At 36.1% G+C, this 20,032-nt stretch overlaps 1 protein-coding gene across 7 annotated transcripts in view; it reads left to right on the top strand.

Annotated features, from left to right (window-relative positions):
• The window catches only part of NR3C1 (nuclear receptor subfamily 3 group C member 1), a 133,223-nt gene extending 113,586 nt beyond the window's left edge, over nucleotides 1-19,637 (top strand). For all 7 annotated transcript variants that reach the window (XM_072630639.1, XM_072630635.1, XM_072630640.1 and 4 more), the window contains exons 7-9: nucleotides 13,379-13,509; nucleotides 16,267-16,424; nucleotides 17,315-19,637. In XM_072630639.1, the coding sequence (XP_072486740.1) occupies nucleotides 13,379-13,509; nucleotides 16,267-16,424; nucleotides 17,315-17,467 (442 nt within the window). In that variant the 3' untranslated portion in view covers nucleotides 17,468-19,637. The remainder of the gene's footprint in view (nucleotides 1-13,378; nucleotides 13,510-16,266; nucleotides 16,425-17,314) is intronic.
• The last annotated feature ends 395 nt before the right edge of the window (nucleotides 19,638-20,032 follow it).

Genomic DNA, 20,032 nt, shown 5'->3' with positions numbered 1-20,032 from the left:
TAAGAAGAGATTGGCTAACTGAAGTTCTAGATGCTACACAAGGAATTTCATCTAGTGATCTGCTCCTGCAGTGCATAGAGAGTGCTTGGCCTGGAAGACATGAAATCAGATCTGGCATTAGACACTTACTATGTGTGTGACCCTGGGCAAGTCACTTAACCCATTTGCGTCAGTTCCCTGACTTGTAAAATGGAAATAATAATAGCACTTACCTCCCAGGTTTCTTGTAAGGATCCAATGAGATATTTGTAAATTGCTTAGCCTAGTGCCTGGCACATGGTACATGCTATAGAAATGCTTGTTCCTTTCTCCCTTCAACCCTTCACTTCTTTATCATATGAAAATTTATACTCCATTTTGATTCTTAAAATGCAATAGTAACAAAGTCTGGAGGGTTTAAAAAAAAACTGTGGAAAGTCTGGTAGGTACATCCCTCCTAGTCGTTCTTTTTGACTGATTTTGCTTTCTTTTTTTTTAACATTCTGATCTTTATCTTAATAAGAAGCAAAACATAAAAGGTTCTAGATGCTCTGTATAATGTAAGTCCTCATATCCAAAGAGTGTGTGTGTGTGTGTGTGTGTGTGTGTGTGTGTGTGTGTGTACATATATAAATATGGACTGGGAAAAGGAGAAAGGAGAGAAGGGAAAGAATTAGAGGTTTGGGGAAAGAAAATGTCAAGACTGGGTAGCATCATATGTTTATAACTCCAATTTGACTGAACAAGAATTTCTTAAATACTGTATAGATACGAGGAAAGCATTGTGGTTTTGGGAGCTACATGAAGAATGAATTGGAGAATGGAGAGGTAGTTAGGAGGCAGTGATGAGGGTCTGAACTGAGGTGGTGGCTGTGAGTGGGATGGATGGGGATAGAAGTGAAAGATATATATGAATATATATAGGAATATAGCACCTACCATGTATATACGAATATTTATAGGAATATAGCACCTGAATATATATAGGAATATAGCACCTACTATGTTCCAGGCAGTGTGCTAAGCACTTTACAAATCCTATCTCATTTGATCATCACACCAATCTTGTAAGGCAGTACTGTTATTATCCTCATTTTATAGTTGAGGAAACTAAGGCAAATGGAGGTGAAATGATTTATCCAAAGTCACATAGTCTCAGAGACTAGATTTGAACTTGGGTCTTCCTGACTCCAGGTGCTTCTCCTTATCCATTGCACCACTCAGCTGCCAAGACATGACCTGTCTAATAATCCTCAGTGGTGAAATAAAGAAAAGGAGTCCAAGATGGCTCTTAAGATTTCAAACCTGGGTAACTTGGAATATATTAGTTCCTACCTCCCAAAAAATGCAGAAATTTGTAGGAAGGGGGAGAGAGAAGATGATGTACTCAGTTTTGAATAATGTTGAGTTTGAGGTACAGTGGGACATCCATCAGGTAGACAGACATATGAGACTAAAGTGTAGGGGAGAGACTGAGCTAGGAGTATAGATCTGGGAATTTTCAGTATAATGGAAGTAACTGAACCCATGGAAGAGGAAAACATTGCAGAGGAAGAGAGTATAGAGAATGAACATAGTCTTGGGGAACACTCATACTGCAGGGATAAGGAAGGGTGACAGTGATAATACCACCATTCTTATAGGTCTTTAAAGTTCACAAAGCACTTTACATGTGTTATCTGGGTTGATCAGAACAACCTATTAAGGTACATATAACAGGTATTATTATCCCCATTTTACAGATGAGCAAATGGGGGCTTGGATGAAATAATTTGCAGTTGATCAAATAGAAGGGAAGTGAATCAGGAGAGAGAAGAGTCACAGAAGCCATGAGAGGAAAAAGTATCCAGGAGGCAAGAACAGTCACCATTGCTGTGAAGATTTCAGTGAGGTCAGAGAGAATGGGGGCTAAGAGAAGACCATGAATTTATCAATGAAGAGATCACTGATAATCTTGAAAGTGCAGTTACAATAGGGTGATGGAGTCAGAAAGCAGATTGTAGGGACCAAAGAGTGGATGGTGAAGAAGCTAGAAGGAACAAATATTAGTTTAGCATTGAAAAGGAGAGATTTTGAATGACAGCCTGAAGGAATGGGAGGTCAGGAGAAGAATGTGTTTTGGGGTTTTTTGGTCTGTTTGGTTTTGGGTTTGTTTGGGGTTTTTTTTACACCAAGGACATGTATAGGCAGCTAGGGAGGAGCCAGTATTTTGGTAAATAATTGGGAATAAGAGAGAATGATCTGTGGTGGGGCAGACTACAGAATTTCTTTACCTTTGTTTTGTCATGGACCACTTTGAAAATCCAATGAAACCTATGAACCCCTTTTCAGAACATTTTTAACAGCATAAAATGAAATACATAGGATTACAAAAGAAACTGAGTTATACTGAAACACAGTTATCAAAATATTTTAAAAACAAGTTCATGGAGTCTACATTAAGAACTTCCTGACCTAGAAGAAAGGGGAGGGAATGAGATCAAGGATGCAAATAGAAGAGCTAGCTTGAGGACAGGATCTGACCAGGGATGCACAGGAAGGAGCACTTCAGCACAGGAAAGGCTGGGTACTAGGACAAGATAAGCTCCCAGACCTATACTAGTACTTTGTGTAGTCTGCAGAAATGGGTGTCAACTGGCAGTTTCATCGCCCATTCCCTAGGTCTGAGTTCAGAGGGAAGGTCTTGCATCTAGGAGTGGCATTTGGGGCAAAGAACTATTGTAGGCCATAGGCTGTGTACTGAGAAGAGAAAGTTCAGAATAAGTAGCAGCTGTGTGGCTCTGACCACAGGAGCAGAGCAGGGTCTCCGTTCCAGCCTCTAGCCTGATTTGAAGCCGTCAGAGAAATAACCAGAGCAAAAATCCAAAAATCAAAGGAAATCTTGCAGTTTTTTTACTCTGAACCAGCCAAGTTGAATCCCAGCTGACTGATATTGACTAAATCCAGCCGAAGTCCACAGTTGCTCACAGTTGCTAGAAAACTTCTAATTTGCAGAGGTTAGAAAATGGGGGGGCAAGAATCAGGTGTTACGCTGGATCAGACCACTTTAGGAATCGCCAAAAACTTACAGACCGCTAGCCTGTCCCTGAGATACTAAAAAAATACAACATTCGATACCCCAAGAAAGCAGCAGCAGAACCAGCCCATAACTCCCCTCCAGAAGTACACAGCCCAGTCCTAGCATTAAGTCTGAAGTCAGGAAATACTGTGGAATAATTAGCAAATAAAAAAAAAATAAGAATAATCCCACCATAAAATGATGACAGGGATTTTCAAGACAAACCCAAAAGATAAGAATGACTGCAAAACATCATGAAGCAAAGCCTTGAAGAAAACACAGCTGGGGTGCACATTCAGCTGGAATTCTAGGAAGATATTAATTAAGAGTTGCTGGCATTTTTTTAAGACTTATAAGTGTTACGGCTTTTTGTTTGTTGTTTGCTTTTTATAAGTGAAAAAAAAAGCATCTGGAGAAGAATTGGAAAGGGAATTAACAGCTTAGTGCAAAAGATACAGAACCTTGCTCAAGCAAAAACTCCCTGATGATTAGAATGGACCAAATAGAAACTAGTGACTTGGATGAATCATCAAGAAACATTGAAAACAAAGACTGAAAAAAAAATAAAACAGAATAAAATATTAGGCATCTCCAAGCAAAAACAGCTGACCTGGAATACATAATTGAGAAAAAAAGTTAAGAATTGTTGAAAGTTGTCTGAAAGTTATGACAAAAAATAGTTTTAACCTATTTCAAGAAATCACAAAGAAAACTACCCAAATGTCTTATAACCAGAGGGCATAGTAGACATAGAAAGAATCTACCAGTCGTCTTCGCACAGAAATCCCAAAATGAAAATTCCTGGGAACATTATAACCAAAATCCAGAGCTTTCAGATCAAAGAAAAAGAAAACTAAAAGCAGCTAGAAAGCAACAACTCAAATACGAGGGAGCTTTAGTCAGGATCACACAGGATTTAGCAACCACCCCACCATGAAAGAATGGAGAGTTTGGAAATAATATTCAAGAAGACAAAGGATATGATTAATTACCCAAGCAAAATTGATTGTAATGCTACAGGGGATGGAAAATGGACCTTTAACAAAGGAGGATTTCCAAGCATTCCAGATGAAAAAACCACAACTATGTAAAAGATTGAAGTTCAATACAAGAGTTAAGAGAAAAAGATAAACACAATCTTAAGAGAATAAAGAGAAAAAATATTTTTAATATGTAGAGAGAGTAACATATCTTCTCTGAACCCTATCTGAAAAGTTAGAATTTTTTTTAATTTCAAATAAGCAGGGTATACATGAAGTCTATACAGACAAGGAAAGAAGGTGGGGAGTGACTGATACTTCAATCTAATTCTCATCTGAGCTGATCAGGGGAGGAAACAATACACACACACACACACACACACACACACACATACACGTTACTCTTAAGCAAAACAAAGTCTAAGGATGTACAAAAATATTTGTAGCTCTTTTGAGGTGGCTTGGTGCTTAGCACAGTGCCTGACACATTGTAGGTGTTGAATAAATAATTATTGACTGACTGACAAAGAATGGAAAGTTAAGGGGGTGCCCATCAACTGGGGAAATGGCTGAACAAGTTAGATGTCATAGAGTACTGTAAGCAGTGTTGAAGGAGATGGTTTCAGAGAACCTTGGAAAGAAAAATTTGAACAAATATAGGCTGAAGTCAACAGAACTGGGAGACCAGGAGAACAATTTATATAATGATAACAATATTTTAAAGACAAACGACTTTGAAAGTCATATGAACTCCGATCACCGTAATAAACAACCATAATTCCAGAGGACTGTTGCTGAAATGTGCTATCCAAATTTTGAGACTAAGAGTATAGAAACTATATTTTTATACACACACATCTATATTTTTTCTTTTGGATATGGCTAAATATACGCATGCATGCATACATACCTATGTGTCTTAATATATATGTATATGTATAACTCCAATGAAAGAAAGATTTGGGGAAATTTTTTATCTTATCTAGTAGGAAAATAAGAGATCATCTAGTAAAATCCCCTGGATTTAATAGATGGCATAGATGGGGAAACTGAGACCCAGAAATATTTAAGAAAATTGCTGAAGGTCACACAGTAAGTAAAAAGTAGAGCCAAGACCTGAACTGGGGTGTCCTGTGACTCCAAATCAAATACTCTTTTCAATTACTCCTCTGCTTCAAATTTTACTATGAAGCAGTGATTATTAAAACTTCTTGTACTGGATAAAAAGTAGATCAGTGAAATAGGTTAGACAACAGTGAACTAGAACTAGATTTAGACAGCAGTCTAGTAGTGTAGTAAGCTTAGGATCATGAAACACTAGGGAATAAGTTCATTATTTAATAAAAAACATAATTAGAAAAATTCGATAGCAGTTTGGCCAATATATATACATAACAGACAAATATCTCACATTAATCATAATTAATTATACACAATTGGCAATTTACATAATTTTAATATATCACTAAGCATTAGAGAACAAGAGATTGTCACATCTTTCAGAGAAATTCTAAATAAGCAGCAACTTAATGGAGATAATAGATTTATTAAATTTGTTAAATACTGGAAGTAATAGGAGATAAAAAGAGGTGTTTGGTTCTATAAAAATAAAAATTTTTGCATGACACAAAGCAATTTATCCAAAATAAGGAAAGAAAAAAATTGGGGAAAAAATACTTTCATCCAATAACTGTGAAAGTCTGTCATCCAAATTTTGTAAGGAATTAACACAAAGGTAGTTACTTTCTATTCATTAAGTGGTAAAAAGATAATGAGCAAACAGCTCTCATAAAAAAACAAATTATCTACAGCTACATGGAAAAAGTAATTGAAACATCTAAGAAACAATTGCAAGTTAAGACAACTTTGAAATTCCTTTTGATCAGACTGATTTTATTCATGGAGAGAACTCCACCAATGCAAATCAACAATTCTTCTATATCTTAGAGAATGTAGGCTTAGAACGTAGGCTCAAAGTCTTTAAAAGTTAAAAAATATGTTCATTTTTTAAAAATTTTGTTATTTATTTATTTTTAGTGTTCTTTTTTTAAATTTAGTTCCAGATTCTCTCCCTGCCTTTAGCCCCTCCCACACCCATTGAGAAAGCAAGCATGTGATTCATGTGGTGTAATGTACAACATTAGACACATTGCAAAAATTGAAACAAAAAACAAAAACAAGGCAAATTAAGAAAGTGAAAAAAACTGTACTTCAGTTTGCACTCAGAGTTCATCATTTCTCTAGAGACAGATAGAATTTTTCATCATGAGTCGTTTGGAATTGTCTTGCATTTTTGTAGTGATGAGAATAGCTAAGTCCTCCACAGTTGATCGTTGATTTTTATTACTATACATCACCTGGTTCTGCTCACTTCCAAAGTTTTTAACTTGTTCGTTTTCAAGTAGCTGGTGTATCTGAGAGGTAGGATTTGAACCCATGAACCCATCTCCACTATGCCATCAAATTAACATAAATAATAACAACAAAAGGTAAAACTCATTCCTGGTGCACCTATGGTAAAAATCAGCATGTTATTATACTGCTTTTAGAGTTCCAGCCTTTTGGGAAAATCATATGAAATTATTAAATAAGAGTTTTAAAAGTTTGATTCCGTGCTTCCACAACTAGGAACAAACCCCAAGTAGTTATTAACAAGAAAAAAAATACGTAGTTGTACAAAAATATTTCTAGCATCACTATTTGTAGTAGAAAAAAAAAGAAGCGTACTAGGTGTCCGCTAGGGATAACTGAACAAATTATATTATAATGATTATATAAAGTACTGTTGTAACATGAACAATCATTTTAAAGAATTCAAAGAAATATGACTCAAATTCCATGAAGTGATTTGGAGTAAGAGTAAAAGAAGCAAAAGAATCAGATATACACTGACAGTTGTGTGGTTAATACAATGACAACAGCAAATCCATGTCTTGTACACAGTAGAGATCAAAAAAGGATAACAAAAATAAGGGAGTTTGTTGGTATTTCTATGCTAAGGTCAAAGACAAATTCCTTGTGATTTAAGTCTTAAATGAAGGGCAGTTGTTAAAATTACAGCAGGGATTCCGGGGAGGCATAGGAGAGAGAGAGAGAGAAAGAGAGAGTGCTGAGTTTGACAAGGAAGAGAATGTGGAGAGAGATGACAGTGGAGGGGGATTTTTTTTTTTTTTTTTTTTGCCACAGATGGCAACTGATTGACAGGGATTTAGGGGAATTTTCTCACAGTATGCTAGGGGAAGTACAGAGTATGAAGGTGCTAATATAGTATAACAAGGTATATTAACATAGTTAAGCAATTCTGATAAGAATAGTAGTAGGGAAAATAATAATAATAGTCATAGGAAAGGGCTTGTAACTAATAGAGTATTCCAGCCAGAACTGCCTCTGTTGATTGGAATGGAAAATAGAAGGAGTGATAGTAATGATGTATAGGGAAGCCAGGTGGTGAAAGAGGTCACTGCAGTTGTCATTTCTGGATTATCTGTCCCCAAAGGTGGCCCCTTTAGTTCACAACATCATAGCTTTAGAGCTAAAAAGACATTGAGATCAACTTTCTGTGATGAGAAAACTGAGTCCCAGAGAGGTTCGCTGACTTGGTCACACACCAAGTAAGTACACTGTCCACTACACCAAGATGTCTTTGATTTGATTTTTCTCAGCACTGTGACATATGTTTGCTGTAAGCTAATGCTTTCAACTGCAAACATGAGAATTCTCAAAAAAGAATAACTTTATTTAATGCACTGGGTTTCACTTTTATAAATCTAATTATTTGGAAAGCTAAGTTCTAGAGATCCTGGCTGAGTATGACTGAGTCTCTGTGTGACCTTGGAGAAGTCCTTTTAAATCCCTTAAAGAAACAATTTGATTTGATACCCAGAGTAGGGAAGATGTAGAACTAAACTCCTGAGGCCTCAGCAAAAAAAAAAAAAAATGAGTAGATAGATAAATGACTTTTGTGATGTGAGGGATGACTAAGACACAAACCCAAAAGAGAAGAATAACTCAAAAATAAAAACCTCAAAAGGAAAAACCTGAACTGTCTCACAGGAACAATTACAATTCATAAAAAAAAAAAAAAATAGAGTTTTAAAACAGTATGAAAGAAATGGCAGCCATGGAGAAGAAAATTGGTGAAAGGTTCAACAGCTTTAATAGAAGTGGTGCAAAACCTTATTCTAGTAACAAACTCCCCCAAAATCAGAATGGAGTAAATAGAAATTAATGACCCTAAGACACAATAAGAATTCTCAAAACAAAGTCAAAGAATGAGAAAATAGAGGTAATGTAAACTATTTAATATCAAAAACAACTGACATTGAAAACAGATCAAGGAGAGATAACTTGAAACCTATGAGATGACTGGATGTTATATTTCAAGAAGTCATTAATGAACATTTCTGAGACACATTAGTACATAAGGGCAATGTGAAAAATAGTAAAAAAACAAAAAACAAAAAACCTCCTGGAAAAAAAATGAAAACTTCCAGGATTGATTTTGAAATCACAATCAAGATTTTACTTGCCAATTATCACCAGAAAGTAGCAGAAAACATGGTAAACATGGTATGAGATATTTCAGAAAGCAAAAGATAAGGTTCTTTCTCCAAGAATAATTCAACCAGCAAAATAGAGTGTAATCCTACAAGGAGAAAAAAAAGGATTTTCTATGATAAAGAGGACTTTCAAGCATTCCTGATTGTAAAGAAGGAAAAAAAACTCATGTGAAAAGGAACTCTGAAATGCAAATATTAAGAGAATGATAAATGCAAGTGAACTATCTGGATGAACTGTTTGCATTCTAATGGACATGGAGAGGTATTTAAAGTGTTCTTTGAAAATCCTAATGTCACAGAGGGTCATAGAGTTGATCACTTGAGATAGAAAATAGTTTTGTTATGTTTTGAAAATGTTATAAGGAAAAATAAAGGGGGGAGAGAAAAATACAGTAAGAGGAAATGAGAAGAAAGATGGGGGAACTAGTTAACATATAATCAGACTGTACAAGTAAAATTACATATAAACTTAGAACAAGTAGGGGGAACAGGTCACTTGAACTTTACTTTCATTTAAACTAATGAAAAATGATCAGAACATCTCCACAGAGTTTTGTGTGGAAATACATTCAAATCAACAGGTATACAAATAGGAAAACTAAGAGGGAAAATGAGAGTATAAGAAAAAGGATAGATTCAGGAGGGGAATAGTCATAAGCAAAATAAATCTTAAGCTTGGAAAGAAGATGGTAAAAAGAAATTTAAAAGGGGAAGAGAAAAGAGGAAGGAAACATTTTGAAATAAATAGGGAACCAGGAGCATCAAGAAGAAGCAGTATTAAAAGAATGGAATGAAGAGAAGTAAGCAATTAACTATCAGAACCATGAATATGAATGGGATAAATGTACCCATGAAATGGAAGAGATTAATACGCTAGATTAGAAAGCAAAACCCAACAATTTTTTATTTACAGGAAACATACTTGAAACACAAACATTCATATAGTTAAAAATAAGGGGTTGGAGCAAAATCTATTATGCCTCTGCCAATTTTTTTAAAGGCAGTTGTAGCAATTATGATTTTACAAAAGGCAGTGGCAAAAATAGATGATTAAAAGAGATAAAGAGGGAATCTAAGTTTTGCTGAAAACTAATGAAGAAAAATGAAATTATTTTAACACTGAATGACAGCTCATGAATACTTAAGGGAAAAGCTAAATGAATTGTGAGAAGAAATATACAATAAGACCTTAATAGCAGAATGGGACCTTCTTATTCCTATCAGCCCTAGAGAAATTTAATCAAAAAATAAATAAAGTACATAATAACCTGAATAAAATTTTAGAAAAATTTAATATGGTAGAACTCTGGTGACTATTGCTGCACATGGCATCCTTACAAAATTAATCATATTTTAGAATGTAAAAACCTCACAAACTAATGCAGAAAAAGCCGAAATATTATACACATGCTTGACAGGTTAATGTAATTAATATTACATTAAAGAGTTGCTGGAAAAGGATGAAAAACAACTTGAAATTAAATAAATTAATGCTAAAGAATTTGTGAATCAAAAGCAAATCATAGAAACCATAGATAATTTCGTTTAAAAACAATGATACCAGTGAGACAGCATACCAGAATTTTTGGTATAGAGCCAGAGAAGTCCTTGGAGTAAATTTATATCTTTAAACACTTTTTTTTAATGACAGGGAACAGATTAGTATATTGGGAGTCCAATTTTGAAGACAGAAACAAATATAAGGAGCAGAACTGGAAAAATTTACATAGTGGCGACAACATAAAGATATAATTTTTAAGAGCTATGATCTATAGAGTTAGTATTGCTGATTATGGAGAACTAGTGATGAAATATACGATCTGCTTCATGAAAGAGAGACAATGAATTTTGAGTACAGAATGAGACATAAAATTTGTAGATAGACATAGAGGGAATTTGTTTTGCTTAACTTTGGTTGTTGTTGCAAGGAATTTGTTTTTTTCTTTTTCAATGAGGTTTGGGTGAAAGGGAAAGAAAATAAATTCCTATTCATTAAAAAACTTTTTTTAATGGATGATTGTACTACAGTTTTGGAATGCTGCATACATTTTCAGATAAGGTCTCTGTTTTGTCAGTTTTGCTTCATTATTTTACTTTGTTACAAGAGAGGTCTCATAGAGTGCAAGTACTCTATAAATGCTTGTAATGGAAAAACGGACAAAAAATCAGTAAAACTTTTTTAAAAAGAAATTATTTCTTATGTCACAAAGGTATTAATAATCATAAGGACATTAAACCAGATTGTCTCTGTTGTAATATCTTTCAAAGATTTTATATAGTTTTGACATATACAAGGAAGAAAAAGTTGAAAGATGGTGTTTTGCTATATAGAATCAATGCTTCTTTATAATCAATAAACATGGTGAAATTTTTTATGTTCCTTGAAAAAAGGGAAGTTAGCCTACACATAGAGGAATTCCCGTATGACATTTTTGTACTCATGATTGAACTTTTGGGCAGCTTGGCTGTGCATACATTCAACAGCATCAGGAGTCTTAGATATATTGACTTTTTCTGAATGCCAGGTGACCACTGTAAGAATGGCCTTAGACAAAGTTAGCATTATTTTGGAGTGGACTTCTTACAAAAGTGACAGAGGTGAAGGTGGGGAACAAATGACAAGGAGAATGAACTGTTCAACTTTTAACAGTCCAGCAAAGACATTAAAGCTTGTTATGATATACTTTTTAAAGAACTTCAACTATTCACTTGCAGATAGAAGGGGTAACATGTAAGAGTCATTATAAAATTAGAAATGATGAGATTTGCAACTGATTGGATATAGAAGGTGAAAGATAGCATCGAGTCAGAAAATGTCGAAAACTTGAGAGACTGAAAGACTGGTAGGGAAGTTTGATAAAGAGATTCTGTTTTGGATATCCTGATTTTGATATCCACCTTGAACTACTTAATAGGTATTTGGTGCTACACTACAGGTGATGTATACACACACACACACACACACACACACACACACACATATGTATCTTTGTATATTGTATGTGTGTGTATATGTAGACATATCTCAGGACTCAGAGACGATATTGTCTAATTCTTTCTTCTTGTATATGAGTAAACCAAGAAATGATGCAGGTAGTAGGTAGCAGAGTTAGAACTCAAACCTACATCTTCCAATCCTGAGCATGGTTTTCTTTTCATGATAGCACACTGCCTCCATTGGTTATTTTGACAATGGGATGAAGTAAGAGACTTTTACAAGGGAAAAGGTATAAGAGATAGTATGGAGATAGAATTGATCATATTTGGCAATTATGACTTGAGAGCAATGGGAGAAAGAGAGGAGTCAAGTTTTGAACCAGAACTATATATTTAGACCGAAGGTAATAGTATCACTGGAAGTGGAAGAGAATAGTAGAACAAGCACATTTATTGACATGAGTAGGTTGGTTTACTAGTGCAGGAACGTTAGCACTTTAAATGGAGCCAAGGAAGAAGATGTTACATCATTACTTTCTATTAATCTGGATTTCTTTGGATATATTAGGTCCTTCAGAACATGCTTATACATCCACAAAATCTATAAGATTATAATTTCGTAGTATTTAAACATAACTGGTGAGTTATTGTTGAGTATCATGTGGGAGGCAGCTATTTTCTGCATTTATAATATGTCTACTATTAGTGGAGATTAGAAATTCTTGGTTCTATTGTAGCTTGCTAGTACTTATATCCAAGTTATACTTATGCTAAGAAAAAGAATAAATGAATATTTGAATTTTTTTAATAACAAAGCATTTCTTGTGCTAGAATTCCATTTAAAAGACAGAAGCTAATGTGTTCAACAGTGAAATATGTTAACTGTTAATTAACTGGTCAGTTGTCTAAGTAAATACAACAAGTTGAGATGTTTAAAAAATCTTCAAGATCCACCAGAGGGACAAAGCTTATATTTAGAAGAGATCCTTAAGAGTAGGAGGTTTCTGTTTGACTATCTTTCGTGTTCAATGAATGTATACAGACATCACATTAAAAGAGTAAGAAGAGTAGTTTCAATACTTTGTAAAGAAACCAAAAGTCAACATGCACATTGAACTAATGTCTCAAGTATAAACCCTGCGAGGGCTCTGCAGTAAAGCTAAACATAGCTACTCTCTCCACTGATCCTGTTGTCACACATTTGCCATGAGTTGCTTCTAATTGAATGAGTTACACTATAAGGCCAGTTCTAATGATTCTCATTGTAAAAGGTTGAAATAGTTAAAGAGAAGAATATGAGTGCATGTGTGGGTGAGTATGGAAACATTCTCTAGAGCCCAGGGATTCTTAACCTTTTTTGTGCCATGGATGCCTTTGGCAGCTTTGTGAAGACTATGAACTTCTCAGAATAATGTTTTTAAATGAATTAAGTACATAAGATTATGAAAGAACCCAATCATCAAATTTTTGTCAAAATGTTTAGAAAACCAGCTCGCAGACCCCTAGGCTAAAAACTTAATCTAAAGGAATATCACAAGGTAAATTAAAAAGGTAACAGATGAGAACTGGGTACCTAATAAGATTAATTTTGAAGTGAGGAGGAGGCAGAATGAGTAAACAGTATAGGTTAGAGATGTCACAAGCCTTTTTGTAAAGGTGGCAAATGAAGAATTATAAAAATCTCATAAGAAAGGGAATTCTATCCCCAAATATAGAAACACCGGCCGCAGTTTCTTCAGGTGAAAAATCTAATTATTTCTCCAGACTGTGTTTGAAATGGGTCAAGTGAGATGGCTGTATTTGGTTAGGTTTATCTGATTATCTGTTTCTAACAGCAGTTTTTCATGTTTGTCTTTCTTTCATAGGCAAAGGATGAATTTACCCTGCATGTATGACCAATGTAAACATATGCTACTTGTGTCCAGTGAATTACAGAGGCTTCAGGTTTCTTATGAAGAGTATCTCTGCATGAAAACCTTATTACTTCTCTCCTCAGGTAGGTCTGGTACCAAGTATTTATACCATGTGACTGTATTCCATTCAGAGACATTATAAGCATCCAAGTGGTAAAAATGGGTAAAATGGGTAAGGCACTGGACTTGAAATCAGGAAGTCCTGAATTCAAATCTTGCCTCAGATGGCTTACTAACTGTGTGATCCTGGACAAGTCACTTAACTTCTGTCTGCGTCTGTAAAAACCTCAGTATTGTTCTGAGGCTCAAAAGAGATAATATTTTTAAAGTGCCTTGTAAATACTAAAGCTGCATAAATAATAAGTATTATCATTATTGTTATTGTTACATTAAATATCAGCTATATGTGAAACTGCCCATAGCAGTGTTCTCATTTGCAGTCCTTCACTAGCATATTGTCAATAATACCTAAAAAGATAATTTTCAGGGTATAAATATTAATTTTCTTGTGTCTTTAATCATTCAGATAAATATTGAACAAAATAGTATACATATCTAATGTATCTGTGTGATTCCTCTTATTTTCTGGATTTCTGAATTTTCCAGGCTCCCTTGCTACAAAGGGAAAAGAAGTCTTGAGCCTGAAGCATATCACCTAGGTAGAAAACATTGTAGTCCCAGAGTTGGTGTAAAGAAGCCTCAGCTCTTGATGCCAACTGTAAGCAATGAACCTCCAAGGCACTCAAAACAGATAATTTACTTCTTCCCTCTCAGAACACCAAGCCTTCTTTGAATGCCAAAGAACCTGGGCAGACATTATTCAGTGTATATGTGACTAGACAAAGCACCAGCTTTTCGGTGTCTTGCTACTAACATATAACAAGTTATAGGCTGTATAACCTGGGTCACCCAAAGTAGGGTTGGGTTTTCCTTTCTGACCGTTATCTACTCCTCCATTTCTCATAAACAGCACAGAAAGTTTGGAGGCATCATTGCACAAAATACTACCTAACCCATCGAAATGAGAACTTCCACAAGTGATCTGCATCTCCCAATGGGAATATCTTCCAGAACACAGCAACCAATCCTCACATTCTTTTTGTCTAAATTAAAAACAAGGACTTTCCAGAAAATCCATTTGATAATGTATAGCATTGTATGTATAATAATGTATAACAGTGCCTTTTATTACCCATGCTAGAGAAAAAGGCCAAACTCTAGTTTTAAAGCTGCAAGAATGTAAATGGGGTTTCTTGTTTAGTATTTTTTTTCACCATGTTCTAAGTGAAGACTACTAGATTTTTTTTAGATACCTACAAGGGGTTAACCTCAGATAAGACATTGTACCTAGAGTTAACAGTCTCTAGTATGTAGAGATTATTCTCAAGGTGTATATTATCAGCATCCCTTGTATGCAAATTCCAGTATAAATTAGGGAATCTCATGTAAAGTAGGTATTTGGGGGAAAATAACAATTCCATTCAACTTATTTATTACCAGTGTATAAGACACAGCCCAGTACTGTGAAAACACAAAAGTTTAGACAAGACAATCTTTGCCCTCATAGAGAAATCCATCAGGGAGAAGACACACAAAGAGGTATAATACCCTCCACTGCAAAGACAGAACCTTGAATTGGAACTTAGAAGATCTGGGTTAAGTTCCAAGTCCACCATTTCCTCTCTCTGTCACCTCCAGCAAGCCAGTTATCTAGAAATTGGGTAGAACATTTATATTGCCTATATCACAAGAGCAGATATGAAGATCCCATCCAGAATCAGGATTCAGAGCATTTGCTAAGTTATGCAGTGCAGTCCTCTGTAAAATGTGAGCTCTTATCACTTAAGATCTGCCACACTGAGATGAGACAGGCTAAGAATAAGGGGAGCTTTAGCATTCCTTATCCTTAAAGACACCAGCAATTTCACATGACCAGGATTCATCATCTCACTTCGTACTTATTTCAGTCTGTATAAGAGCCAGATTGTATTTGGGTGAAAGGGGAGGAGACACAAAGGTAGGGGAAAGTGCTGTAGGCATTAGCTAAAGATACAGCAGCCTCATGATCCTAATTTCAAGAATACATTTAACAAGCCATCACCAAAGGATTTGTCTTCTGTCGTACCACATGCTCCCAGTGTTGGCTGGCAGGTAGTTACCCTGGGTCTCCTGATTCCCAGTCCAAGGTAGCTTCTATTCCACCATCACAGCTTTCAGGTGATACCATAACACTGATTATGCCATCCCATAGAAGAAAACACTATTAGTACTGGTTTGACATGTAATTAAAATTTGTAGCCACGTAGTGACAGAACTTTATTCACACTCACCTCCTGAACATATGCTATATTCCTTTTCTTACAAGAAAGTAGAAACCTCAGGAGTCCAAATCACTGAGCTATCTCAGGCTATGTTTATTTTACTGAGTCAAATCATTGACCTTGGCCATTTTAGCACTATTTCTAAATATTCTAAATATTCCTTTTCTGTTTCATACTCAGTGAGTCAAACTTGTCATCCACAGGGTTCAAGACAGTTGTTTCTGACTTCATTGTCTCTGTACGCAACATACCTTCTGTCAGGTATCACAGTTCTGTCGTATAGTTAACTTTCAGCATGGCCTCATAGACCTTTTCAAATGGCTCTATCTTAACAAAAGCATATGCTAGCCCTGTATAGGACAATCTCAACTTGTTGCAAACATCATACTTACTTAAGTTGGGGTAGAAATGTTGTTCTGGAGTATTTCGCTCTCCAGCCATCACATCACCATGTGAAAGGATTTATACTATGTCCTAATCCCCATCATCAAGAGGTATTTCCTTTTTTTGTTTTTTCAGTTCCCAAGGAAGGTTTGAAAAGCCAGTCACTCTTTGATGAGATTAGAATGACTTACATCAAAGAGCTGGGGAAAGCCATAGTCAAGAGGGAAGGAAACTCAAGTCAGAACTGGCAGCGATTTTATCAGCTGACTAAACTTCTGGACTCCATGCATGAGGTGAGTATCTCCTTTTCTCTGCAACTTCAATCATCACACTGTTTGGGGATATTAGGTCTTGCTTTTTGAAACCCATCTATTTAGAATGATCGATATATTGGAAGTGGCACATACTGCTGGGTAACACCAGAAATGTCATGAAGCAAAAGCAGGAGATGAACCTCCCAACTCAGTCTGCTCATTTCATTTCAGCATATATTAAGTTCCTACTATGTGCATATCACTAGCAACAAAATGACAAACACAAGATCATCCTTGTCCTCAAGAACTAACATTCTTCTGAAAGGGACACAACATGTATACAAATAGATATTTGTTTTTTTCAAGGGTTACTAAATAAAATACAGGATTTGAGGCAGGAGGGAGCACCAGCAACTAGGGGGATCAGAGGAAGCTTTGTGGAATAAGTGACATTTGAGCTGAGGCTTGAAGGAAGACAAGGACTCTGAGAGGAGGTGGATGAGGAAGGATATGAGGAGGCCAATTTGTGTACATACACAAAGGTAGGAAGTAGAATACTAGATTCAAGAAACAGCTGGTAGTCCCATTTGGCTGGGGCATATTACAGTTCATGATGGGGAAGCCTAAGAAATGAGTCAACAGCAATTATTCCTGCAGAAATGGAAACAGCTGGCACTGCATTTTCCATTCTAGTATTCTATAGATTCTCCTATCCACTGGCAATCCATCCAGCTGAATGCTCTAAGACAACTTGGAACATACCATGGGTTCTTGTTTGCTTAGCTGTTTCATTTTTCCCCTTTTGGGAGTCGGAGCAGGGTTGTAAGAAACATGAAAGTATTGTTGCTTGCAACTACAGTACAGTTCTATAAGCACGAGCCTATCCTTTAGACATCATTTTTACCTGACACATTTTCTTCTCCTTTTAGATAGTTGAAAACCTTTTGAACTATTGCTTCCAAACGTTTTTGGATAAGACCATGAGCATCGAGTTCCCAGAGATGTTGGCTGAAATCATCAGCAATCAGATACCAAAATACTCAAATGGAAATATCAAAAAATTGCTATTTCATCAGAAGTGACTGCCTTAATACAAAAGATTGCCTTAAAGAAAAGTCAGATTTATAGCTTTCGTCATACAGACTTACGGACTGGTTCATTTCTGTCCTTGTGGCGGCGTTTCTTCTGCAATTATGCACTACATGTGGTTTCTAGAGGGCCAAGACTTGGACATGAACACAGTTGCTTTGAAGCAACAGGAGCAGTAGGGAGAAAGGAAGTGAAATAAGTCATTTTATACATCCTGGAAATCAGACATGTCATCTTGGGAAAGAACTTTCCAGTGGACAGAAGATGGCACCCCAACTCCCGCTGCCAGGAATCTGCATCATGAACATTCTACTAGTGATTTTCCACAGTTGGTTGGATAAGTGTTTTCTAGGACTTTTTTTGGTCATGTTTTTCTTTTTTTTTTTTCTTCCCTTTTCCCCCTGTATAGTTAAGATAGACTTTTGATTTATGCATGGTAACCCGAAAAAAGTTTACAAATGTATGCCAGAAAAGGGAAGTCGTGCCTTTTATAGCTATAACTGTCTGGTTTTAGCAATTTCCTTTACCTTTATATCTAGTGAACTAGGCCTGCCCATTTTTCTTACATCATTTTTGTATTCGAGTTGCCTGTTGTACAGCTGTCTGTTTCAGGTGGGCGCCTGGTTCACGGCTTTCCTAAATAAACGCTAACCATTATTCTTCTGTGTGAAAATGGGTTGGTGCTTCTACCCCGAGAGATTTTTGCTCTCAGGAGACCACAAACAAAATTTTCTCAGGCCTCAAGGGTCTTTACCAATTATCATCCTAATGCTTTATAAGATATATCTACACATCCGCATAGCAAATAGACACAGTCCCACCCGGTAACTAACTGGTACATGTCACCTAGTCTGGTGGCCTGCTCAATAAGCTATGGATAAGCTATGGTAACTAGAGAATAACTTCTGGAAATGGCCTAATCACACAGCTTTGGTCGAGTGAAAAACACAGGAGCAAGATTCTGAACACATGGGTTCTAATTCCTGCCAGCCCTGGCATTCTTCAGGCCTCCCTCCTCATCAGGGCTTTACAGAAGTGTCCACAGAAAGAAGGCAAGGAAGGATTGAATCTCGTTCAGGGACCCCTTTATAAAAGAATATTGGCCTTTGTAGTTTTAGAACAGCCCAGAGAAGTTTTTCAATCATACCTGGACATTCTGTGTCTGTTCTTAAAACCAGTACTGCCCCTTCCTAAATTTTGCTCAAACAAGAAGCCAACCTTATCTAGTTTTTAAAAGGTTCAATTTGCTGAACCACAAAATCAAAGCAAACAAAAAAAACTGGCTAGACACCCATTTTCACATTCCCATCTTGCACCGATTGGTTCCTATCTCCTGGGGCACAGGAGATCCTCAGCTATGAATTTTTGTGATTTCTGATTGTGTCGTCAGACTTCTATGTTTGTGAGGCTTACACATCCCTTCCTCTCCACTTTCTTGTGTGCCATAAACTTGACAGGGGTCTTGTGAATCTCTCCTCCTCACTATGGGTGATCATTTTAGAAGATTTAGAAGCTGTAGTAGCCCTTTCTGTGTGCACCTTACCGACTTTCTGTAAGCTCAAAACTTAACCTATTTACTGAGCCACGACAAGAATTGATTTTTATTCGGTGGCCAAATTATTTGTGTAATAGAAACTGAAAAAAGTCTAATATTAAAAATATGAAACTTCTAATATATTTTTATATTTAGTTCTACTTTCAGATATACATATATATATATAAATATATATCATATTGGTATTCACTAATCCAGGAAGGGAAGGGCTACTGCAGCTTTACATGCAATTTATTCAAGTGATTGTAAAATAGCTTGTATAGTGTATAATAAGAATGAATTTTTAGATGACAGATTGTTTTATCATGACACGTTCTATATTTTTCATAGGGTTCAGAAAAATGCAGAAGGGTAATCTAAACGATTTATAGTTTGTGTGTGAGTGTTCATATAGTTGGCACAGGTCCCCAGAAAGTTGTCCACAAATGAGAAGAGAGGAACTGAGGAGGCAGTCCTCCATGTAGCCATTCTGCCAAGGCTACCTCCCATCAAATTGTGAACAGCATCGTCCCATTACCTGGAATTCCAGTCACCTTTCTTGTTCAGACAGTGAGTCTGTTGTCCCTACAGGTTGGCTTGACCTCCTGCTGAAAAAAAATGAAAAAGAATGAATAAAGAAAAGACAGACAGACAAAGCAGAGGGATGAAGAGGGCGGCTTTGAGATACGTACGGGCTCTGGCCAATAGCAGGGTTACTTTCACATACAGCCTCTCATACAGCTTAGCAAAAACAGTGGCTTAAGGAATTTGGCAATAATAACGTCTACAGGTACCAGCAATACGTATCTATACTGCAGAACATCACTGGTCACTCACAGTACACTAATTCTTTTCTGTCCTATGGCTAGGCTTCACTTTCCATTAAAGGGAAGGAGTGAGACTTTTCTTGGATTGCTTTGTGAATGCTTACAAGCTTCAGTATTTGATATGCCTTTGCTTTTATTTTTTTTAAATGGAGTAATCACTTGCTTTTTTTTTTTTTCAAATGCACAATAAAAGGGAA

The sequence above is a fragment of the Notamacropus eugenii genome, chromosome 1 (assembly GCF_028372415.1).
Source record: "Notamacropus eugenii isolate mMacEug1 chromosome 1, mMacEug1.pri_v2, whole genome shotgun sequence".
NCBI classification, from domain to species: Eukaryota; Metazoa; Chordata; class Mammalia; order Diprotodontia; family Macropodidae; genus Notamacropus; species Notamacropus eugenii.
Note: the sequence above shows the minus strand (reverse complement) of the source record. Positions and strands in the feature narration are given on the sequence as shown.